At 38.3% G+C, this 24,795-nt stretch overlaps 1 protein-coding gene across 2 annotated transcripts; it reads left to right on the top strand.

Moving 5' to 3' along the window:
• On the top strand, positions 1-24,795 carry SCG3 (secretogranin III). 2 transcript variants are annotated; one of them, XM_062501409.1, is made up of 12 exons: positions 1-85; positions 763-815; positions 1,383-1,428; positions 1,529-1,741; positions 2,752-2,894; positions 4,034-4,195; positions 4,504-4,681; positions 6,502-6,618; positions 17,593-17,676; positions 18,278-18,406; positions 20,437-20,505; positions 24,677-24,795. In XM_062501409.1, exons 1-12 carry the CDS (start codon positions 1-3, stop codon positions 24,793-24,795), a joined length of 1,398 nt encoding a protein of 465 aa, XP_062357393.1. The 2 variants fall into 2 exon arrangements, with proteins under 2 accessions (XP_062357393.1, XP_062357392.1); XM_062501408.1 differs by having other exon boundaries at positions 20,437-20,517.

Genomic DNA, 24,795 nt, shown 5'->3' with positions numbered 1-24,795 from the left:
ATGTTCCTCGGGCTGGCGGTCGCGCTGCAGGTGCTGGCGCTGCTGGCCAGCCGGGGACACGGCTTCCCCAAACCCGCGGGCACAGGTAAGCGCCCGCCCGGAGCCTCCTCGCCGTTTGCCGCGGATGGGGAAAGTTCTGCGGGCTAGAGATAGAGGATGGTAAAAACTTTCCTTCCACTTGGCTAGAAGCAATGAGATCCTAAAGCAACGATATTCGTGGTGCAAGACCCCGATCGCTGAAGCTGCAATCTAATATTAAAGTGAAGGGATAGGTGCTGGTAGAGGGAAAAGCTCTGAATTGTTTCAGTCTTTTCCAAGCAATGTTTTCTTCCATTCTACAGTAGTGTCTGCACAAGTCTTTTCTTGCTCCCTGTCTCCCGCGGTATTCTGGATGGAAGAAATTTTTAATCTCTTGGTTGTGCCAATCCGATTATTGCTATTTTAGTCAATCTCCTCCATCACTATTTTTCCCAGTTTGTGAGTTTTCTGATCAGAAAGAGGCTGCTGACTCTATACATGTATTTCTGTCTCCTGCAGAACCTCTCCCTTTGCCCCAATCATGCTTTGTTTAAAGGTTTGAATTTTTTATTGTGTTCTCATTCTTCTAGGATCACTGAAATTTTTTTGCAAGAACTACCACTTGGCATCCTGTTTAAGACACCATGTTTTATGGGAGAAAACTATAAATTAAGAAAAATTGTGCTGTCTCTTTGTAACATGTAACTGAGTATATATATATGTGTGTGTGTGTGTTTATTCTAGATAAAGCTATACACAACAGACAATTAAGTGTAGAAAGACCTTTGGAAGAACAGGTGAGTGAAATTAAAAATATTTCCAGTTTTGGGTTTTTTTGCAGAATTCCTATAAATATTTTTAGCTTTTCAGGTACTGAATCTATGAATATAATGAATGGCTAATGAATGGGTAAAAAATAGATTTGTCAGTGAAGTGATTATTGATGGAGTTAGATACAAAACAGGTCTTCAATAATTTTTAAGAACTGGCATATAGACTTTCACTGTCCAACACTCTAAAAGCAGGTTGTTAGCTCCAACAGCTAACATATATGCCACCCCTTTCTATTGACATCCTATGGGAATATAGCGTGATCTTAGAATGAAGAAGGAAAATGTAACTGGCATTTATTTTAAAATGGAAAGTGTATTACAGCTTCTCGTAATGTTTGGTTCTGTTCAGAGGATGGGTGGTACTGACAAAAGTGTCCAGTGCTTGTTCCTGTTCTACTTATTCAGGCAAACTTCTTACTAAGAGTGAAAATCAGGCATTAAACCCTCTGCTGATACTGATAAATTGAGAGATCACACATTTCATTCCTTCTACCTGTTTGCTCTTTTGTTTGCTTTATTTTTGTATAATAGATTGCTGAAGCCGAGGCAGACAAAAATAGAAAAATAGCTCCCACAGGTAAAATATCTTTCCTGCTTTTATAGCAATATTCATAATGGCATTCAAAGAGGTGTAAGATTTTATGTTATGTTGATATTGATATTAATGTATTTTTCAGAAAATAAGCCAGAGTTCAGGAATTATTCCTTTGTTGATGACCTGAACCTGCTCAAATCAGTAGCAGAAAGAGAAAGGAATGAGGAGAGGGAGCCAATTAGAAGCTCTTTGTATGGACAGCAACTGGCCATTGATGATGCAGACTCCACCAAGAACCGCAGGCTTGTGGATGACTATGACTCCACTAAAAGCGGGCTGGATTATAAATTCCAAGGTATTCCATAATCATCTTTCAATGGCTTCTAGGTTAGATTTCTCTTGCAAACTGATTGCCTTCATGAATGTTATATTCACCACTAAACATGAGCTCTGTTTGTTACTGGAGTGCAATTTCAATTATTTCCAGTTGTGGAAGCTTGTTGTATTACAGTTAGGTTTTTGAAACAGTACAAAAGAATTGCTCTTGATTTTAACAGACTTCCATGGAGGAAAGTCTAATTGTGTAATTTGTAGTGGTTTTTAGCAGTTTATATTTGATGGAAGGAAAACGGAACATATTTTTGAATGAAAATATATTTATTCTGGTTTGTGAGAAAGAAGCACTTCTATATGCAGCTAAATCACATATATTTATTCCAAATATTATGTGTCGTTTTAGATAATTCTCATAATCACAGACCTAGAAGAAATTAACAAAGGCCAAAGGATACTTGCCTTTGCTACAGGAGTAGTTAATTGACTTGTAGTTTAAGTGAGTCCTCTGAGAATTGTAAGCAGCATTTAGCTCAGGATATTTTTAATTATATCAAAATATGCTCATCACAGACCAAAGCTCACTCATCGTATTCCCTTTCCCATTGCCACAGTGATATTATTTGCCATAGGTAACAATTACATAATTAAAAGTTAATTTGCTTAAATTCAAACAAGATCATGTACCATTTGTCATGAACTGTTTTGATCTAAGTGGCCATACAATCAAAGTAGATACCAGAAATGGGTGGATATGGAAATTCTACCAATAATTTCTACAAACAGGAGAGTAAGCTCCTAAAGCCAGTCAGAAAGACATTTTTCAGATGCGGAAAATTGACACAAAGAACTTTTCCCTGTGAATGATTTAATGACTTGCAAAGTGTGTATTAAAGTATATTCCTAATGTGTGTAAAAATACAGGTTTTTTCTGAAGAGAAAAATATATGGGAAGATATTTTTTATATCTGATGATGTTTAATCTAAATGAGTTAGGATGGTCAGCACACAGTAAAACTGTAATCCTTTCAGACGATCCAGATGGCCTCCATCAATTAGATGGCACTCCTTTGACTGCTGAAGACATCGTTCAAAAAATTGCTGCAAGAATTTATGAGGAAAATGACAGAGGAGTGTTTGATAAGATTGTTTCAAAACTTCTAAATCTGGGGCTAGTAAGTATCTTGATGATTGACATTTAACTGGTTTTTGGATTGGATTAATGCTCTTTCAGAAAACAATTCAGATGCACACTTTGTCTGAAGCTAGTGGGATTCAGGGTCTAAGCAAATTTCTAAAGCTGTTCGGGCTTGCTGGTTAAGCTCTGCAATAACATTGTTGTTCCTGTGGTGTCTTTGCAACAAAATAGGCCAAACTGCAGAATGTTTTTGATGTTCAAAAAACATTCACTGATTATACTCCTCCCATGTCTGCCCTCATTTTTCCTTTAATTTGGCTTCTGATTTTCACTGAGTGCTTTTCTAGTATTAGTTTCTTTTCTATACTTAAGGGGGAAAGGTCTGAGTTCATTCCTGTCCACCTAATGCTAATTAATGTCATCAGCAAACACATACTGTTGCTGGCTAATTGAGGATACATTACATTACTGATTTTTAGGAAGACTAGATTTGTCTTTGACCTCTGGATGTCTCAATGGCTTTAGCCATTGCCATTTGGGATCCTTTTATTCTAAAATATTCACCTTATCTTTTAAGCACTAGATTTTGCAGCTGAGTATTGCATCCCACTGATTACAGAGGGAGCTGTGGGACAGCTGCATAGGAGAGTTCTTGTTCAAGTGACAGCTGTTATGAAGCAAAGAGAAAATATTTTAATGATATCATAGAAAGCTATTTGCTTTTTTCCCATTCTATATTACTGTATTCTGTTGTAATTATTCAACTGTGCATAGATGTGTTGCAGAACATATGTATTTCTATATACGTGTACGTGGACACACATATAGGAAGGTGCCACACTTGCAGCTCCATCTTTCAAGCTGCACTCCTCTGTGTTAAGTCCTGAAGAGGATTGGTTTGAAGTTTGTATGTGTGAATGTATGGGGTTTATGTGTACACAAATATTTGATGTGTATTACTATGTATACATGTATCTGAGTGTTATAAATGTAGACATTTTTGCATGTCTATATGTATGCACGCACACGAGTGTTGCACCTAATTTGGCTGTGCTCAGCTTTGAAGCAAACTTATTTACAGCAACCTATCTTCACACTGATATCAGGTTTCACATTGATGTTTGATCTAGGAAAAGGACAGTGTCTTATGAGTACTCTGCACAAATATTTTAACAGATCACAGAGAGTCAGGCCTATACCCTGGAAGATGAAGTGGCAGAGGTTTTACAACAGCTAATTGCAAATGAAGCAAAGGATCGTGAGAAGGAGTCTGAAGATTTTGATTACCCTGCAAACAGAGCAGACAGTGATACAAAAGAAAAGCAACAGGAAAATATGGTAATTTCTAAGCTAGTAATTTTATCTTGCTCTCCAAATGGCACTAGTACTGCATTCTTTAGGGAATAGTTAGTTCAGTCTGGGTTCTTAAAGAAATTCTGTCTGATAGAAAAAGTAATCATGAGTTACTTTAACATTTAAGCCAGATGTCAATTGAAATAACTTTGAGAAAATAGTACAGTCTTCACCTTGCAATTAGGACAATGTTGGCATGGGTTTGTGATAGAAATGTTTGCTCTAATAACCATATCACCAAAAGCAATGTGCTTATAGATTTTTTTTTTATCATTATTATGTCTTATGTGGAGACACCAAGCAAATCTGATCAGGATAGTTTCATTAATGGAGAAGTTGATGATACACTGGATAATACGTGGTCATCATCTAATGTGTTGGAAAGAAGAAATGAGCTGCCTTCTGAAGATAATTTTGAAGACCTCCAATATTTTCCAAATTTTTATGCTTTATTAAAAAGTCTTAACTCAGGTGAGCTTGTCATGTGGTTACAGAAATATTTAAGAAAAAACTCTAAAAATGGAGATTGTTTTCTCCTTCTCTTTTCTCTTCCCCACAACTTCCCTAGTTGCAAGAGACCATGTGCTTTGAAAATGTTCTGTAAGATATATAGCAGAAACTACTTTGATTAGTGATTTTGATGGCAAAATACTGGCAGGAACAGCACTCAGAACTGCAAAGAGTGTGACCTAGACAGCCCTTCCCATCCTGTGCTGTGTGATTCAGGAGTCCTGAATTATTTTCATTCCCATAAGGACATGATGAAAAACTGGCAAATGGTTTTCCCCAGAGATTTTTCCAGTAACATCCATGTCTTCTTAGCCAACAGAGATACAAGTAAGCCACAGTAGAATCCTCCCAGTGATGGTACCAGTAAATGAGTCTGAGCCTCCCAGCCTTTCCACAAACCACAGCTTTGCTGTTTATTGCAGTGAAAGCCCTGCATGTCTCTTACTATTCCGGTGCTGGACATCACTGCCTTCCAGTTATTGCAGGCAAGGTTGTGGCTCATCGCCACAGCCCTGTGTCAGCACCCTCCACACACACCCACTCCCTGCAGCCACATGCATTCTCTAACTTTTGGAGGGATTGGGGGGGAGGCTGGTATTTTGTAGATCCCTTGTCCTGCAGGAATGTTAATATTGCTTCAAATTGTCCCCATATACACCTGAGTGGAGAATTAAAATTAAAAACCTGAGGGTGTATTTTGCTCCCTCCTGTTCTTTTTAATTTTCCCATGGCAATTCTGCATGCTAGTTCTTCTCCTTTTTCTACTCACAATGCGGGCAGGCATGTTGGGTTTAACAGGTTATCAAGCAAACAGAACCAGGTCCACTGGCTGTACATCTCCTGCTTTATGTGTTCACCTGTCAGGTTGTATCGAGCTGGAGGAAAGGCTCCTACAGCTGTGTGTTAAATTGCAGGCAGCAATAAAAAGCCTGTTCAGCAGCTCTCCAGAGTGTCTGGCCCTCTGCCAAGGTTGGGAATATGTTTCTGACTATCCCTGACTGACAGTGCCCCTGGCTCTGTTGGGTCCTTCAGGGACAGGCTGGGCAGTGGGGAGAGCTTGTGTGACTGATGGGGGAGTTTCACACTCCTAATGCAGAAATAGCAGTAATATTGTTCAGCACGTAAACACAGTGGGAAAAGAAAAACTAAGAAGCAGGTAAGTGTGGGCAAAACCTGATTATTTTTATAAAAAAATATTGTTCTTGTAGACTGTTCTGGAGTCATAATCCTTCCATCCATGTAATGTTATGTTGTCCCAGTATGCAAATCATGGACTTGTGCACAGTAACAATCTTTCTTGGAACACTTTATATTTTTGTCATTGAACCCGTGGATCTTGTAGGAGAAAGGATCCCTTTCATACGGAGCCAGACTGATCTACTAAATAGTTCACAAACAAAAGAAAAATTACACACTGTAGAAAACTCTACCATTATCTGCTCTCCAACCATCAACTTAAACCATCAGATCACTCCATCTTCGTGTGTGCTTAGTGTTCTTAGCTGTAAAATGGAATTGATACCATTGGCTTTCTATGACACAGCCCCTCAAGACAAAAAGCTATAAAGAAGAACCAGCCCCTGATTTGGAGTATATTTAGCTGTGCTTTGCAGAAACAGTTTAAAAAGAATCATATATGTAAGTTCTCATTGCTAATCCAGCACAGCATTTTCTCTTTTAATGAGTAGGTCATTCTTTATGCATGAAGTTTATGCAGTTTGCAGAACAGTTTTTCCAGGTTGCCTGAAGTCTGACTAGTTTTGCTTCATCCCCTCACACAGAGACAGAAACAAAAGAGAAAGAGACCTTGATAACCATCATGAAAACCCTGATTGATTTTGTGAAGATGATGGTTAAATATGGAACAATCACTCCAGAAGAAGGAGTTTCTTATCTTGGTGAGAGTACATACTTTATACAACTGTTATTAATGATGTGTTCTTCATCTAGTAACAGTGATAATTACCTTCTCATTTTCTTTGCTCTTATGAAACCTGTTTTAGATTTATTCATTGAAAATGCTAAAGCTACACTTCCAAATGATTGATCATTCCCTACAGCAATGTTCAATTCCATACTGCTTTAATATTTCCATCTAATGAAGGAAAGGTAATTTATCAGATATGCATTTAGAGTATTATTACACTTTCACATCTGTGAAGCACAATTTATTTCAGTGACTTTTTGTCAGGGGAATATTAGGGTTTTCTCTACTCTATTAAAGTAGATTAGGTACCTCCATTTCCCCAAAATAATCCAGCACTTCAGCTTCTTTAATCTGTCACTATAGGTAGCTGGACTAGATGGGACTTAATGCTAAGGCTGTCTAGCAAGTAAAACTCCTTCCACCAATGAAGAGAGTCAAATGTTGGCACAGGAATAGATATTGAAGCACTCTTTCCTGGATCCATTTTAGAGTCTGTGGCTATGTGGGTTTTGTAAAATCATTACCATTTCCTGAAGAGGGAATTTGGAATGGGTTGTGTCACACTCCTGGCTTTGACAAACTCTCTTCCATTCACTGTAGGCAGCCTGTCTAGTTAAACAAGCTAACCTACAGAAGGGCTCATCTGTACAAACTCTGTACAACCCTTTCATTTTTCTGAAGTATTTCTGGTCTGGATTAGTCTGAAAAGTTTTTGTTTGCATCAGGGCAATTTCTCATCCTCACAAATCAGCCTGTCACAGAGGTCACAGAGAGAGGAATGGCAATGGTCTTTCTACATTGCAGATACTTGATTGATACAATTGTAACTGTATGGATTGATTATCAATTGCTTGCCTACAAAAGATCCAGTGAATCATGACTCACATTCAGTGCATGATTGCACCTCCTCTCTAAAGAATTCATAGTGTATCTAACCAAGGCTATCCCTTTATTTGCTGTAAGAAATCTCCTTGAATTTTGGAATATTTGAACAAGTTATGCTCCAGTCCATTTCTGTATTTCTCTGTCTGCCAGTACATTTAAAGAAAGATGCACATAAATAAATGGTTGATTTTAAGCATAATGGTTTCAGTGTTATTCTAGAAATGAGGATACTATGGCTTGACCAGATATTGCCAAAACTTAATAGGCTAAATTAATCCCTGATGCAAGACCATGCAGATAATGGAATTACATAGGAATACATTTTTCCTGCTAAAATTCAGGGCAGTTTTTCACGTTGGCTTTTATTTGAGCAAATAGATACTGTAACCCTGGAAACAAATTGCCATGATGACATAGTACAGAAGGCAAGGATTAGTTTAAGAGTTTGAGAGGTCTGATTTAGTCTGGATTTAAAGACTTATCAACTGATGTATCCAGACTCTGTGTTGCAAATGAGTGATTTATGCAGAGGTGGATTTTGTGCTCCATCAAAGCAACTTAGTATAGTGGGAAAAGCTTTCTCATAGGTCCTCAGGTTGCTTCTGTGGTATTCTTTTTTTAGACTTGCTGTTCAGAAATTGCTTTAAAGCCGACCTTCATTTATTGAGCTAAGAGCATCCACAGGAACATGTTAGCTTCTTGCACTGTCCTTAAGCATGGCAGCAGTTTTATTGCCACTCTTATTCAACTGAAAGTTCTATAGTCTGTAATAGCTGTGTTTCTTGGAGCAGTTTGGATTAGGGAATTGATACAGAGCTGTGCTTATTTATAGCAGATAAAGGAATTAGTATGAATATCTGTCAGAGAAAAGAATCAGTGTAAAAATTGGCAGCTTTTTGTTGTTTCCTCAGTATACAATCAGTGAGCAGATTCTGTGCTACTTGGTGGAAAATACCTATTGGGTCTGTGCAGATGAATTACATCCTCTCTCCATTTTATTACAGTAGGAAACTGCCTAAATTAATTTTCCCCACTCTGTGACTGAAGCCATGCGTAAGCTATCCCTCTGAATTATACATTCAAAAATAATAAATCATTTACTGAATCAAGTCACAAGGTGCAGCTTTTTTGCCTGTCACAGGGGTGCAGAGACAGTGGATTTGAATACATATACCAGTAACAGCTGGTTTGGGATTTGGAAACCACAGCATTATGTCATCATCATTGTATCTTACTCTAGGGGAAAATATTTTGCTGCAGCAGTGACTGATGTTATTAGATTTAGCTTTAAGTTACAAAGGGTCTAGCTGCAGTGTGGTGCAAAAAAAGCACAAATGCACATACATGGAAACACAAGTGATAAGTTTGGTTTTTAATACATATATTCAATATTACATAATACTTATTTAAAAGTTTTCCATATGCTAAATGGAATCTGTAACAGAATACAGAAAGCCCAAACCAGCATATTCATATAGATGAATCAGGAGAAAAAGTAATATCTACCTAGAAGCATTAAAGAGAGCCCATAACAAACTGATAGAAAATGTATGTTCAGCTGAGGTGCACCTTATTTGATAATTACCCTGCTGTTGCAAAATGCCACAATTTTCTATCACTCTTTACTTTCTTAGCTATGGATGCTGTTACAGGGAGCAAATTCTTCTGCGGAATGAAAGCCTCATTATATGTTTCTGGCCTGTTCAAAGGCTTTCAGAAAACTTTCTAGAAAGACCATCTGCCCTCTGAAGATTGAAAGCTGCTTTAAAATAATTTTTGCCATTAAAAGAATGGACAAACACTGTTTGGTACAGAAACCATAAAGTAGTAAATTATGATACAGGATCTCAGGAGCATGAGTGGCTTGTGAATTAGATCCAACTGTGGTATTAACTTACCCAGCTTTGGGTTTGTTGGCAGCATCCAGCAAATGCTGCCCAAACAGCTGAACTCCTCTTGCTTGCCCCAGCCTGCCAGAGGCACAGGCTGCTGTCCCTGAGCAGGCTGAATTTTGGGAAAGGCTTGGGACTGTTACTGAAATGATGTTGCTGTTGGCAAGGGTCCAGTGACAGAGGGAAATGGAAGTGTTGGAACACTTCCACATAGTGTCCAGCAGAAAGCAGCAAGAAGCTTTTAGATAAGTTATGATTGATTCAGCATAAAATATTTCATTATTCATGGCATTAATAACATTTCTATTGCATAAATAGCTGATACTGATGCATAAATATCTGATTCTCCATGCACAACTGAAAAGACAATATCCTTCATAGTGCTGAGTGCTTCAAGAGAAAAATAACTGTTTGAGCCAAGAGCAAAACTTACTTTGATTTTAGCAGAGTACAAGGCATTCATTGCACAGATACTTGTACTGTGTAAATATTAGTTTGTGAGTAATTTAACACTTTTCTTCATTTTCCTTCTGTCTGTTGAGTAATGTGATGGTGGAGATTCACTCTGATAGCCTTTTCACCAAAGCCATCTATCACAGACCAGATAAATATTAAGAAAAAGCTTCATCTACACCACACAAAGAAGTTTTTGTATGACAAGTGACTTTCTCTGCATATGACAGGCTATCTAGCTATATTTCAAATGAAAGCATATCAGTCCACTACCACCTTGATAAAAGCTGTATTTATAGTAATTATGTAAAGCAAACTATAGTTTTGTAATGGATTTATTTTGATAATATTGTTGTCAGCTTAGAAACAGGAACAAATGGTTTCTGCCAGTTTGTTCAGGTACAGTTGTAAATCATCTCCCATTAATAAGACTAAAATAATGAGTGATTTCTAGAACCATTCTAGGAAATATTTGCAATTAGAGGCTTGGGGACATAAAAAAAATACAGCTTTCAGAGATGACAGACAAATTCTTAAGAGGCACCAGTGTGTATATATGAATCCTTTTTACATGGTAGATTACTTATATCCTCCTGCTGTGTCCTGCTTACAAGACTAGATTTGTAGCAAATTTATCCATTGCCACCCCAACCAAGTGAAAGACGTAACCCATTAACCTATTACCCTAAAAATGCAGATTAGTTATTTGCACATTGTAGCCTTGTGTAGAGTTCTCATTTATTGACTAGCACATGTAGCACTAACTTTTGCCATCAGTACTTCTCTGTCTCACAAATATGTCTGTGAGATAGAGAAGTACTGTATCTTCCTCAGCTGGAGAAAATAAAGGGGAAAAGGACTGGGAAGAAAATTAAGAACTCTGTAGCTTTGCTCTCTCTGAAGGGGGATCCCACTTTTGACCTCCTTGTGGTAAAGCATTTAGACTACTGGAGCCACGGTGTAGAGCACACAGCAGACTGGTTGAGGAGCAAACCCCCCTTTATTTATGTGGGAAATAGAGAAATCATTCCAGCTGATCAGTGTGCAGTGTTTGAGTCACAGCTGCCTTCTTCCATAGACCAAACCAAAGCCACCTCTCACACCTTCTCCCTTTGGCTCTGACTCACTGTCAGAATCCACACTGTCCCCCGTGACTGAGTAGGAGATTGTGTTAGCTGGAAATGGGCATGAACAGATGTCTCTGTTTACTTTTCCACCCTCATATCACTTGTTCTTCATGGACAACAGGGAAGACACCAAGCTGCAGGACACACAAGCAATGGGAGCTGGATCGTTCATGGGGAACTATTGCTGAGGAATATGAACACTCATGACTTTGGTCCTTTCCTAAAGAACAGCTGGGATATTGTTCTACTATAATACTGTCTTTTAGGCAGACTGAGGCTGCATGAAAGGGGAAGGAGAAGAGACAGAAAGTCTCCTATGTTGATTTTTGACATGTCCCTCATTAGCCTCTCCACACTAAGGGATATGAAATAGCTGTTGTGCCTCTCTTAATCATTTTTGGTACCTCCACAGCTCCACTTCTGATGAAAGCTCTGTGATTTCCCCATTGTAAGCCAGTGCACAGAAGACACAATCTGGCCTTTTCCTGGGAGAGGAGAACTTGTTTTTGAATAATGTGACTAATGCCTGAAGTTCTCATCAGCACAGATGCTGCAGGCCAAAGATCTGATCCTGATATTTGTTTAGTTGGCCAAGAATAGGCAGACAGCCAAGAATGTGAGGCAAAGTGCAGATCACAGCCCACACTGGCATCATCTTTCCTCTCTTCGCCTGTGACCATAAGCTGATGCTCCCTGATGCAGACTGTGATTTCAGAGGGTGAGGGAAGGTGTGGCTAAAGCAGAGCCATAGGCTACAAGTGGAATATGGACAGTGTCTTGTGGACCTTTTGTTCATTTTGACCTGGGCAATGTAGGGCACTGACAGTATTTCATGCAGGGAACCATTCATGCATAATACCATCTTTTTCTTTTTAAAAATCCTTTTTTCCAAAGTTCTCTTTGGTGCTACTGTAGATTTTCTTCATAAACATTACATTGTTTAACAATTGTTCCCTATATTAATTTTCCTTTTTGGTGATTTTCCTTACCCAGTATTTATCATGTGGATGATGCATACAGCTGCCAGTGGGAGTTATTTAATTTCAAGCAGCTCTTTTCTCTGCTATTTATTTTTTATCTGATGAACTAAGGTCACACAGATGCCAGTATACTGTACTATATCTAAAAAGTAGAAATCAGAGACACCTCAGATGGCAAGAGTGGGGTGAATACTGAGGAGCAGCAGTGATTATGTAAAGTATATGCAAATAGTTAAACCCAAGATGAATTTGCGTGGAGATAAGATAAAATGATGTGGGGACAGAGAGTGTGCAAAGATCTCAGGCAAGACTGGAATCTAGGGAGTATATTGATTGCAGACCCCACTGCACCTTTATAGCTGTTCTTTCTGTAACCTCCTCCATGTCTGTCCCCTGCTACTTCTGCATTTAAACAAACACATGAATGTGGGGTTTTCCCCATTACTTAGATCTTGTCTCCTATTTTTCCCCATTCAGACTCTTAACTGCATAATAAAACAAATGGGTGGCTGTGGTGTGAAAAGTCTGTGACCTCACAGTTCTCCAGAACCAGGACCACTACACACTACAGGAAACTGGACATCACCTGAGGGTGACATTGCGTGTGAGGGCATAGTATTTTCAGTATCCACAGGTTTTAAATCTTCTAAGATATGTTTTGGGAGAGATCCAAGAGTTTTAGTATCACTAATTGCTTTTCCCACCACATTACGTGACTATCAAATCATGTGTTCAGGAATCCAAACAAATACTTTACAGTTCATTCCTTTGCTTTTCACTATCTACCATTTAAATTTGCAGTTATTTCTTGCAAATATATTGCTTTCTTCTTCCATTTCCCTTCCCTGCCTCTTCTATGCTTTCCCAACTGGATGGAAATCTCTATCTTCTCATAATATCTTATTTGACAAATATATTGTTTGGTTCCTGAAAATCTAGGCTTTGCATCCTCCCAAGTGTTTTGTGTTTCTAAAGGTGGGCAATGCTTTTATTTTTTCTCAGTGTATTTAATAGCTCCATAAGCCCCCCCTGCTTTCTGAATTCACTGCCTCTCTGTTGACAGTTGAGCACTGAGACTGAGACTTGTGATTTGAGATGATTATGTGGGTGTGGGGTAAAGAAGGTGTCACTCACTGAACATTTAAAACTCCAACCCACTCCTGCAGAAGAGGCAGCTCTGTGCTGCTTCTGTCCCAAAACCATCATCCTTGTAAAGGACATGCTATGAAAACACATGAAATGTATGCACAGGCCACAGAGGAGCTCCAGGATAGGAAGGGATTAGCAAAGGACTGCACCACCCAGTTCTAAGTAATGTAAAATAAATGCCTGTAGAATATTAAAAGGATAAATCTGAGAAATAGTCTGTGAGGTAGGGAATTTAATAAGGGTGATAAAGAAGACTTGGTCAGAGCTATGTTTACCTCAAAGCACATCTATTTAATTGTGTTTTACTTTTGGAGTTGCTTTTAACCTGATTGCCAAGTGATACTGTTGCTGTCCTAATTTCAAATCACTCTGACCATCTCACCTGTAATCCCTTTACAAGTGATGCCATGACCTGGGATTTGTCACCTGACACATTGCTCCTCATGGCAGCATGAGGCTTCAGACACTGCATCACAACAAATCAGTCAAACAGGGAGATTCAGAAGAAAATTCCCTATCTTGACATGTAAGGCAGGGAGTTAGAGGGCAGCAGGAGTCTGGCAAGGCTGAGACCCATCTGTAATTCCACAATGGAGGGATTTCTCTTGTTCATCACCATTTTAGTAGGTTATGTAACATATGCTTGATACAGCTATAGCTGACCAAAGGTCAAACTCTGCTTTTGGCTACACTGGGGAAAATCCAATGGATATTGACAGTTCTTGGACATGCATTTGTCCAAAGAATTAATCAGATATGTTCTTCCCATAGAATAGCTCCAAGCAAATGCTGAGATGTCCAGAGATTTTTCACAGATAGAAAATGGCCTTGCAAACTCTTAAGGATCATCCACTGCAGGGGATAGAAAAGCCCTAGGAGAGCCATGGTTTTTTAATGCCTGAAATACATGCATCTCACACAAGCAGTCATCAGCACAAAGCTTTCCAGCTGAAGCAGTTGGAGTGTATGAACTCATTAAGTAAACTAATCTTTTAGCTGGCATTAAGTGATCTCAGGTACCTTGATGACCCCTTTTCTCCTTTAATAAACACAGCCTTTTTATGCTGTATGAAAACAGAACAGCAAAGCAGGTCTTTCTGTGGAAATTTAATGGCATAGAATCTCAGCTATAATCAAATTGATGAGGATAGAATGTGAAACTGCCTCCCAGGTACAGGGCAATTATGCAGAAGAAAAAACCCTTTAAAGGAAAATTTGCAAGAGTCTGGAAACACCAGAATCTGTCTATTGAGAAAGGTCCATGTCAGGCTTCCATTGCCAATTCCATTAAATACTCAGATGGCTATGTTAGTTTCTGTCTCTCTAATAAGAACAAAGTAATTTAAATTTGTAGCAATTATCCACGAAGTATCTTTTCCTATGGATTTAGAGGGTGTTACCACAGTACATTCTCCCACAGTAAAGATAAAATATTCTGTATTTACACAGTTCAGATTCTTGGATGTCCAACTTGAAGGACTTTAGAGTTTCAAAAGTGCTGGGAATTTGCATTTTCAGGTGGAATTAAGAGCATCTATCAGTGTGTAGGAACTGGGCCCAGGATGTCTCAGAAAGCCTACTCAAAGCTGAAGCCCTCTCGCAGCATGAGCGCTTCAGTGAGTCATCCCAGATCAAAGAGCAGGTTAGAAAGTGAGGCCAGGCAGGAACCAGATCTTGTGACGGGGTGTCTGCCTGGATGATGAGATTATCCTGCTCTGCGGAAAGCTGCCGCCAGGGCACTGACCTATTTACCAGCGTAGGTCACTTCCATTAGCTCAGTAGTTATTGTCCTGTTGTTTTAATTAGTGCCATTTCAAATCAGTGGCCAGCTCTGTGGAAAGGTCAGTACCTTTCTAAGCCCTTCCTCTGTCCAAATGAGGTTGCTAAGGAAACGACACCGGAAAAGTAATCAATCCTTGTTAGACCTGCTCTAGGAACACGCGGTTGCTTAGCTGCTGGCCAGGCACAGCTCACTCCAGAGGATGATTCACTCTATCAGTGGAACCCAGAGCAAACAGTGCTCAGCCCTAGCCTAGCCACACAGGGCAAGTACTAACATGGTTTGAAACAATAGCAGCTGTTAAAACATTCATTTTGAAGCCGAGCAAGAGCAAGAAATCCTGTTCAGGAAGAACTGGGATTATCTGGCAATGTTCTCTCTAAGGTACACATGTAGGCACATCAGACAGCCCCCTCAAACATGGACTCTATCACTCAGGAAATACAATTATAACTGTTCAGATACACGTCGATGTGCCATCCAGCTGGCAAGGTAACTTCACTTCTCCCATAAAATGTAGTGCCTGTTAAATGGCCTGTCCTGTAAATTTGTCTGCAGTGGGTTAACTGCACCATCTAATTAGTGACTTGTCTTTATTTTCTTCTGCCTTCACTCAGAGTCAGGATTAAAACATGAAGGTGACAAATTTCTCATTTGGACTTGGTTGTTTATTAAATCTTAACTAAAGTACAGAGAGTTCTGTAACACTTCTAGCTACCAGCTAAAAACGAGCAAAATGGAGGCAAATCTAGCTAGTTACAAGGTCTTTCAAAGCTAAACAATCCAATTAAAAGCTAACAGCTATATTATTTATACTTTTGACCCACTAACCAAACACCTGTGACCCGCACTGTGGGGTTTTCTATCCAACCAAAAACTATGACCTGAAATCATCAAGAAGGAAGAAGACACAAAGAGACATCACCCAAGAGCGTCCATCTTGTCCCATACCTATTACTATATTCTAAAAACCCCAAATTCAAAACCCTTCACCATGTGAATTACACACTCCTACTCTAACTACACACTAGTGATATATTCCTGATAAATTCCTTATATTCCTGTTGAAATACTAGTATGGTACTGATTCAGGATGAAAATAGAATCTTAAGATGAACTGAAAGGGATGTTTACAGTTCTTTCAATAAGCTTTGGATCAAGTGATTAGTGAGGCATCAATACCACCACTATAATTCTAGCTTGTTTTTTATTTCACCAGGATGTCTGATCCAGCTTGTAACACAGCCCAGACCTGTTTTGTTCAGGGCATATGGGGCAAGGTCAGAAATCACATTAAAGTGATATGTACCAAATGAAAATATTCACAAAAAAAAACCCCATGATGTCATGTAGGATTGAGAGGGTGCAATCAGGCAGGGTGCCAACAAATACTGCTTACATTTTAATTTTATGTAAATAACAAAATAGAGAGGATGCAGGCAGACAGGATTATGTGATTTCTCATCAGATGGGAGGCACAATTGCTTATGGTGATCTGCCACAAAGAAAAAAAAATGCTTGCTGAAAAATTACTCCTTAGGTTTCAGTGCTGAGTGTCTTTCTAATGGAAAAAAAAAAGTGTTCCCAGCCATTGTATAAAATACTGGCCTTAAACAGAAAATATGACTTTAAATATTATTAGCCTTATTGTATCTATTCTGCCACAGTTCCCACATCTCACACTGAATATTTCAGCTGTTTATATAAAAGGAATTTTGAAAAATTTCAAAACTAAGTCTCTCAAAAAATACCTACCAGCAAGATAGTGTGTATGAAATTTTGAATCCATGTTTAACTGAGCCTTTAAAAAGTTGATAAAAGGAAGGAAGATGTTATACCATGTTCATAATATGACTGAGGAAACATGGCAGGTTGTATGGTGATCTGTATTTTGAATATCTACCAAATGTGGTATCAAAAGGATTTTTTCCCACATAGGCATACAATGTTTATATCTGAAACATCCATCTTTATGAAGAGGTGCTTTTACTTTCAAATTAGATTAATGCAGCTCTGAAATTTGCATAGAAATACATTTTCTAGTCTTCTAGAGCTGTATACCTGGCCACAGCTGTCTAGTTGGTTTTCAGGCAACTACTTGACTTCAGCAACTATAGAAAGTATTTGTTTTAATCTCTTCAATTTACATATTTATTTCATCTACATATAATTTAAAACCTTTTACTAGACCTTTTTTCTAATGAAACCATATAAAATCAAGACACATAGGCAGTTTGGGATAGTGTTTTCCCACCAGGATGAAGCACATATTTCATAGTCTTGTATTTTTTGTGAAGTTAATTAAAGCCTTTCATTGCTTTAATCAGAATAAATTGTATTATTAATTATATGTAAAATAATAAAATATGTGACTTACATGACTGAAATATGAAATATTATGCACACTTTTACTGACTTTATGCATGTTGGCAGTATTTGATATTCTTATTATCACGATTCAGTTGTTAATTTTTAAAATAAGATTGATCAATGTTCCTTATAGCTATTTGTTCTTTTCACATTGGCTCTGCATTAATTGTTCAGGGGCAAGGATGAAGGCTTTTATTTTAGATTTCTACTTACTATTCAGACTGACACTGGGGAGAATATAGTATGGATTCTGCATCTTATGCATTGAAGAATAACTGGGGTTTGGTTTTGTTTTGCCTTGATTTCTAGAAAACTTAGATACAATGATAGCTGAGCAGACAAAGAAGAAGCTTGAGAATCCTTCCACTAAAGCCAGGACAAAACTAACAGCAGGTACTTACTCTACCATTTTCTACCCTGGAATAACACTTTTTTCCAACCTATTCAGTTAAAAGTATACTAATTGCCTTAGCAGCCCGACTGCTTGTTAAAGCCACAGTTTCTCAAGGACCTGTACCAAGCCATAGCTTGTTTGTCTAAGCACACAACAAGAGAGGAATTTTCACTTAATTGTCCAGTCTTTGACAGGTATAGTCACTCTCTTTTTCTTCACTGGAGTCCAGACATTACACATATACAAAAGCAAACTGTATCAGTGCTTGTTAATACTAAAGTAATAATGGAGAAGCATTATTTGTCAACTTTGAATGTAGCAAATGCAAATTTCATAGAATTTTTCTCTGCACAAAGAAATGTGCCTGTGCATTCCAGTCACCTGTATTCAGCTCTTGTTTGTGAGAGCAGAAATAGGCGTTCCTCTTTCCAGAGGTCTGGAGTTGAGATGACCTTTATGAACCACTTTGAGACAGGCTCCAATGAGGCTCTTCCTCAACCAGCAGTCAAAATGCTTTACTTGCCAAGACTGTATTGATGTGAATGAGAAATGCTCCTGGTACATTTGATACAAAATTGTTTGCTTTTGTTATTTCTTTAGACAAGAGTAGTGAAGAAGCAGACAGTACAAAGGAAGAAGCAGCTAAAATGGAAAAAGAATATGAAGTTTCAAAGGATTCTACAAAAAATGAAGGACAAAATGCAGCAGGAAACAGTGAAGAATCAGGAGGTACAGAATATTGCTTTTCCTACTATGTATGCTCCAAGTGATTGGAGTATTTTCCTCTCTTTGGTATTGATTTTCCATGGTGTTAGCATCAATGTCTTCAGTCTGTAGTTTTGTAGTCTGGGAGTCAGCACTCAACAGCTTGATTCAGAAGTGTACTTATCTGCCAAGTTTTAAACATATGACACTACATCTCTTGCTGAGCAGACATTCACAGAATTCATAGACCCTTATAGAACAATAGGAAATGCAGTTTGAGGCAGTAGTGCAGAGAGATTTTGCTTCTTTGCATCTGTGGCTTTTCAGTGAAATCAGAATATTCAATATCTGAGTGGGCCCATTGATTTCTATAGTTTGTGTTAGAACCAGCTGGTACTGAAAGGCAGTGAAGAGTTCTGCCGTGATACAATTTGCATTTCCCACTGCCAGAGGTTACAGGTTATCAGTAATTAACTGTTTTACATAACTTTGAAAACATTACAGTAAGATAGTGTCTCCCTAAGCAAACAGCACAGTAGTGCAGTTATTTTTGTCATGCCTCAGCATGATGCCCCGTGCTAAATTACACTGTGCTGGCTGGAGTCACCTGGGTGCAAATCAGCTACTCGATCTGAAAACAAATCTTTGGGGGACATCGTGCCTCCTTTATTGTGCTGAACTCTTGAAGGAGAATGTTTGTTGTTGCAGAAACCTTTCAGTGAGGTCTTATTGCAAAGGCTCCAGCATACATATCTATGTTTTCTAATCAGTTTGTTAAACAAAATTGCTTCTTTTGCACCAGTGCTGTCTGATGCTCATACTTTTTGGAATGCAGTGTTTTCATTCAGGCTGCTCAGTAATGAATTGCAGAAATCAGGACTGCAGTAGATTGTAGTCCATCAGTCACCTGGTTCAGCTCTCTGGGCAGTGCAGCCACTCACAGAGGGAAGGTGGCATTTTTTTCAGCAGCTTATTTATTTCAACATGGAAGAGGAAAATAGCTCAAGAGGGCTGTCTGATTTCACAGTACCCATGGGAAGTGATAAATAACACATTTTGCTCATCTCTTGAAGATTTGTCTTTTCAGTTTGGTTCCAATTATTTTCCTTTATCTTCAGTCCAATAGCTTTTTAGAAATTTAAATTAGATCAGTATTTAGTTCTTTGTCTCACCATGTCTCAATGCCCTTGCTCTTTCACAGAGTAACTTACTGTAAAGTTACTGCACTCCCAGCTCAAAAATGAGGGTGTATCTAATACTGTATCCACTTACTAACAGGAGCCGACATGCATAGTTGGCAGTAGTAACCTTCTACACATTAATCACACCAGGTTTTTATTCCTGACAAATGTAAGAACATTACATCAATAAAGCTCCAACCAAGTTAAGAATTCAAAATCCATTAGCTGGAATATTTCCTTAGGGGCATTATTAGATAATCCTTGTACTAATTCTGTCCTGTATGCTTTCTGGTCCAAAAATAGCCATCACTTTAAATTTCATAATATAACTATATATATATATATATATTTCAGCTATAACCAGGAGTTATCATGGTAATTTTAATACATCCTTTTTCTCAGTATATGCAGTAACTATATTTCAAGTAGTCTTTCCAAAAATCACAATTTTAGGTTTGCTGTATGCTGCTAGTACTACTATATGGCAGAGTTTTGAAACTGAAAGCTCTCAGCCCTAATTAAGTCATTCCTTGCTGTCTTAACAGCTTTTCCTTTGCTAAACAATTATGATGATCAAAAAGCTCCAGGTTGTTTTTAATACACATATGCAGTTTCTGTAGATGCCACCAAAAGTTATGGATAAAGAGCAAAAAAAGCCATGATCCTAAGTTTGTGTATGACTAATCTTGCACAGGCAACACCTGCTAACCATCTGTGGGAATTTTGCCTGACTGAGTTTGACAGGACTCAGGTTTTAAAGAGAAACTAAAAATAGTTTTAATCTGCCTTTGCTGTGACCAACTTCACCTAGTTAAGCAAGCTGCATCAATCATTGATGTAAGTGCCTGATTTCTCTCTCATCCTTTCCTCCAGGGAAATCTGAGGCATATTTGGAAGCAATCAGGAAGAACATAGAATGGCTGAAAAAACACAATAAACAAGGTAACAAAGAAGGTATGAAGTAAAAGGCTTTGACACTGGGGTGGGCATCATATGCATTAAAAAGCAAGTAATTTATATTGCGTTGTGTAACTTAACATTGTGTTATACTTTAAATAGTAGTAATGTGAAACTGTGCTTGTCTAGATTATAGTGATCATTAGTGGTGTTAAATAATACAGGTCATGTAAAAGTTAAGACAATGAACAGGAATAGAGAACTAATAGTGAATAATGTAAACTGTGTTGAATGGCCACTGGCCACAAAACCCACAGAGACTGATCAGCAGGGAGTTAGTCATGTGCTGCCCACACAGTCATGGTGGTCTGCCTGTCACCTGGTGGCTGTGTCAGCTTTGTCTAGTGCTTCATTTCTTAGCTCATCTTGTTGTTTAATTATGACTTTGTAAGTGAGATAGATGCATATGAAATGTCTGGACATGTCTGGAGAAGCTCAGTGCATCTGGCTAGCATGCCTGCACCAATAGCAACGAGTCTTGTTCCAAAACCAGGAACAGTTGAGATACAAACTTATGTCAGGAGCACTGTAATACATTGGATTACAGCCCACATCAACTCGAACGACTTGTAGCTCTCACATGCAAAGCTGTGTAGAAGGGAGCAGTGACAGAAGCAGCTGCAGAGGGCTTGCTCACCAGCTGTCCCACCATTTGCCTCTTCCTTGGAGGCAGGGCTGTGTGAGAGCTGCCAGCAGGGACAGAACAGGATTTCATAACAGGACATAGCAGGACATAACAGAACAGTAGCAGGATTTCTCCTTTATTTTTTACAGATCTTTATTTACCTATACATCTTTTCCCTTAAGTTCTTACATAAAACCAGCCTCCTATCCCTATTCTCTGCCATGGCTGTGTGTTCTGCCATTGCCTGCTCTGGAAGTGAAGGTTCCTAGCCAGGGGTTCCATCCCTGGACTATGACTGGTGCCTAGCGAGAAGGATCCTTTTTGCACCAGCCAAGCAGAGGGTGATCTGAGATGAGATTAGCCCTGGGAAACCTATCCATCCTCTCTGTGGGTTGAAGCGTGTATGAATTCCATTTCAGAGATGACTGCATGCCTACAGCCCAGCACATTCCTTTTTCTGTACAGAAACTGTAATAGGAAAGACTATAAAAACAAAAATTCCCATCTCTCAAATCATTTCCATACAATGGCAGTGATGGCAGTTAGCAGCAAGCTAACTAATATTTGCTCAAGAGTTTTCCTGCCAATTTTAATTAATGGTTCTGTTTAGCAATGTACTCATTGATGTAATTAGATCTCCATCATGTGTGATTATATCTCTGTATCACACATTCTGCCTGAGCAGCCCCTCGCTTCTCTTTGTAGTAATCTTTTTTCTGCACTGCTGCAGTCTGAAAATGGCTGTGACTGCAGATCAATAGCATTTTATCTGCCTTTGAATGCATTAAGATATATATCTATCCGTGTAGATGGATTTTCATTTGCACTAAAATATCTTCATTGTCCTCTGGCAATGGAAATAGCCTTAAAGTGAGTGTAAGTTATGACAAAATTAGAATAGTATTCTTACTCTTCTGATACATCATCTTTATTGTACCTTTCTGTACTCTTTATTTTTGTAAAATGCTAATTCAGTTCCCCTGGGATGATGTTAAAAGAAGTACAGTCAGGGTAAGCTTATCTAACCGTGAATGCATTGCAGTGTTTCTTCAGTACAAGATTAGGTGGTGTTGCTGTGCTCATCAATCATTTCTGCACTTCCAGCTGGCACCTAGGGGCTGGCACAAAAGTGATCCTCAAAGTAATTCGTGTATTAAAATGGCCAGACTTTCCCAGCCCTACTCATGGATTGGTTTACTCACCAAATGTCCTTGGAGAGGTTTAGGCTTTCTTCAGGCAAAAGTTTGTGAGTCCTTCATTTTGTATGAATTTCAGTAGATATTATTCATTCAATGACTAATAGCCCTGGAAATGTTGATTTGCATTTCTGCAGTTTGGAAGTATCAATTGCCTATTAAGTAGACTGGTAAACCTGAGTGGCTGGGATGATTTAAAGATAAACATGTCAAAAGCCTGGATTTTGGGCTCAATGCCTTTTGTGTCCAAAGCTTGTTTTGCCTGTTTGCAGCCTACAGGATCCATGTCCTTCACATCTCCCAGACCTGGCCTGAGGCTGGACACCATTGCAGAACTCAGTGTTTAACCCATACATGCAAAGAGCATGTGTGGATTGTTCAACAAATACTTAGGTAGTTCAGAGCTTCATAACACTAACAGCAGCCATTTAGAAATGAAAGTAAATCCTGTCATTAATTTCAATGGCAAATGGCTTGATCTGCATATGCAAATAAGAGATCACTTCATTTATTGGAGCTGTTTCACAGCTCCATGTAATACTGCAGCTGCTGCAGTGAATCAGCACCCAAAGCTGATTTTTCTAATTACAATAGAGTCTAAATAAGTATCAGAAATTGGCAGTTATCAATTTCTAGGGGAAAAAAAACAATTTAAATTGCTGTGAGATATACAAATTAGCCCGAATTGGATAATATCATAATGGCTGTAATCCCACACAGGATGTTTAGTAATTAAATTTTCACATCCCCACATAATAATTTTAAAGTTAGAAACAGTATTCTAGAAGTAAAATAAGCACAGATATTTTAATGTGAAAAATGTGGATATTAAATTAATTTAGCATTTGTTCTTCATTCATTTCCATTCCTTGGTAGCTCACTGGAGACCCTCATTCCGTCATCGTGAATGAAATCTCTCATCCCAATTATGAAATTGCTCAGTACTATTTGTCCCTATTACTCATACAGGATGGAGACACAAGCAGGTTGCATTCTCTTAAGTAATGACAGTAACAGACCAGACAGGAAATCCTTGCTTCAGTACAGCAAATGGCAAAATTCCTGCTAACTCAGATATGGAGAGGACACCTCTGCAGGACTGGGGAGTGTTGAATATCAATTTTCTGTATTACTTAGTTGAAATTACCTTATACTGTTATAAAAATGATGGCAAGCATCAGTTTGTTTCTTAAAATCTTTCTATTTCCATCCCATTTTGGTCAATTTTTGAAACCTAAAAAACCCCAAATTCATCATTGTCTATTTTGTTAAGAATGCACAGTTTGAAAGAAAGTTCTTCCACATATTGCTGTGTGATGTTATACACTGGACATTGCAAAATTAGTTTTAATGTATTCTGAAGGCTCCATCTGTGGAATAAGTAATTTATGCTGAAAAATTCAGAATTTATTCATTCTTGTGAAAGATACTAATTCATTTAACTTAGGATGAACCCTTAAAACATTGATGTTCTTCTGATTCTAACACATTAAGCATTACATTTATGCTACTAATTATGTAACTGAAACTTTATTTTGTTTGTATGTGAATATACTGAATCTGCTGCCAGAGTCACAACTACACAGTAGGTTACCTTTCTATGTTATTTGAAAAATTGCTTTGCAGTAGAATTCTTTTAATGGAAAATAGTGATGTTTTCCAGCATAGAAAAAGTCTATTTAATGCATATGGTGTGAATCAGGCTGCATAGATGCAGTCATCTATTGGAAAAGGAGGAAGGATCTTTCAGTACTCTGTGACAGATTGACAGTGGAAGATTGTCAAAAACTGACACTAACACTGTCACAAAGGCTGCTCACTGCAGGAGTTTTCAAAACAGAATATTATGTTCTGTATCAAGGTAAATAATTTTGTTATTTTGATCTATTTTCAAGGAGTTGCTTTCATGAATTTCCACTACAGTGGTAGTAAGTGGGAATTTTACTGGGATTTCAATTTTACTAGAAATCGTCCATGTAATGCTTTCTTTGGATTCCATGACATTTGTGAAAATAATAGTTTTGCACAGCTTTTGCTGTGCAGACTAGAACATCAAATCCATGGACTGGAAAATATTCTTGCTTTAGTATTTGACAGCAGTTAATCAAGAGCAAGAGATGATTATTCCTCCAGGACAATAAAAGCACCATGGTGCGTAAAAACACTTTGTGCAGCTGTTTTGGGTTGTTTCATGTTTTACAAGTTGCACTTAGAGACAATTCTCCTCATGTTTGATGAAGTGCATTGGTTGGATAAACTTCACAATGACATTGTTTCTTAGGTGAAGCAATATAAAGGCAATGACTCATTGTGCAAATGAATTCTTGTTTTTCAGATTATGATCTTTCAAAGCTGAGAGATTTCATTGATCAGCAAGCTGATGCTTATGTGGACAAGGGCATCCTGGACAAGGAAGAGGCTGATGTAATTAAACGCATCTATGGCAGCCTGTAA

The sequence above is a fragment of the Cinclus cinclus genome, chromosome 13, assembly GCF_963662255.1.
Source record: "Cinclus cinclus chromosome 13, bCinCin1.1, whole genome shotgun sequence".
In the NCBI taxonomy this organism is placed as follows: domain Eukaryota; kingdom Metazoa; phylum Chordata; class Aves; order Passeriformes; family Cinclidae; genus Cinclus; species Cinclus cinclus.
Note: the sequence above shows the minus strand (reverse complement) of the source record. Positions and strands in the feature narration are given on the sequence as shown.

Coding starts and splice junctions, on each gene's coding strand:
- SCG3 (XM_062501408.1), top strand. CDS start 1: ATGTTCCTCGGGCTGGCGGTCGCGCTGCAGGTGCTGGCGCTGCTGGCC. Junction 86..762: donor CCCCAAACCCGCGGGCACAG/GTAAGCGCCCGC, acceptor TGTTTATTCTAG/ATAAAGCTATACACAACAGA. Junction 20,518..24,676: donor TAAACAAGGTAACAAAGAAG/GTATGAAGTAAA, acceptor CTTGTTTTTCAG/ATTATGATCTTTCAAAGCTG.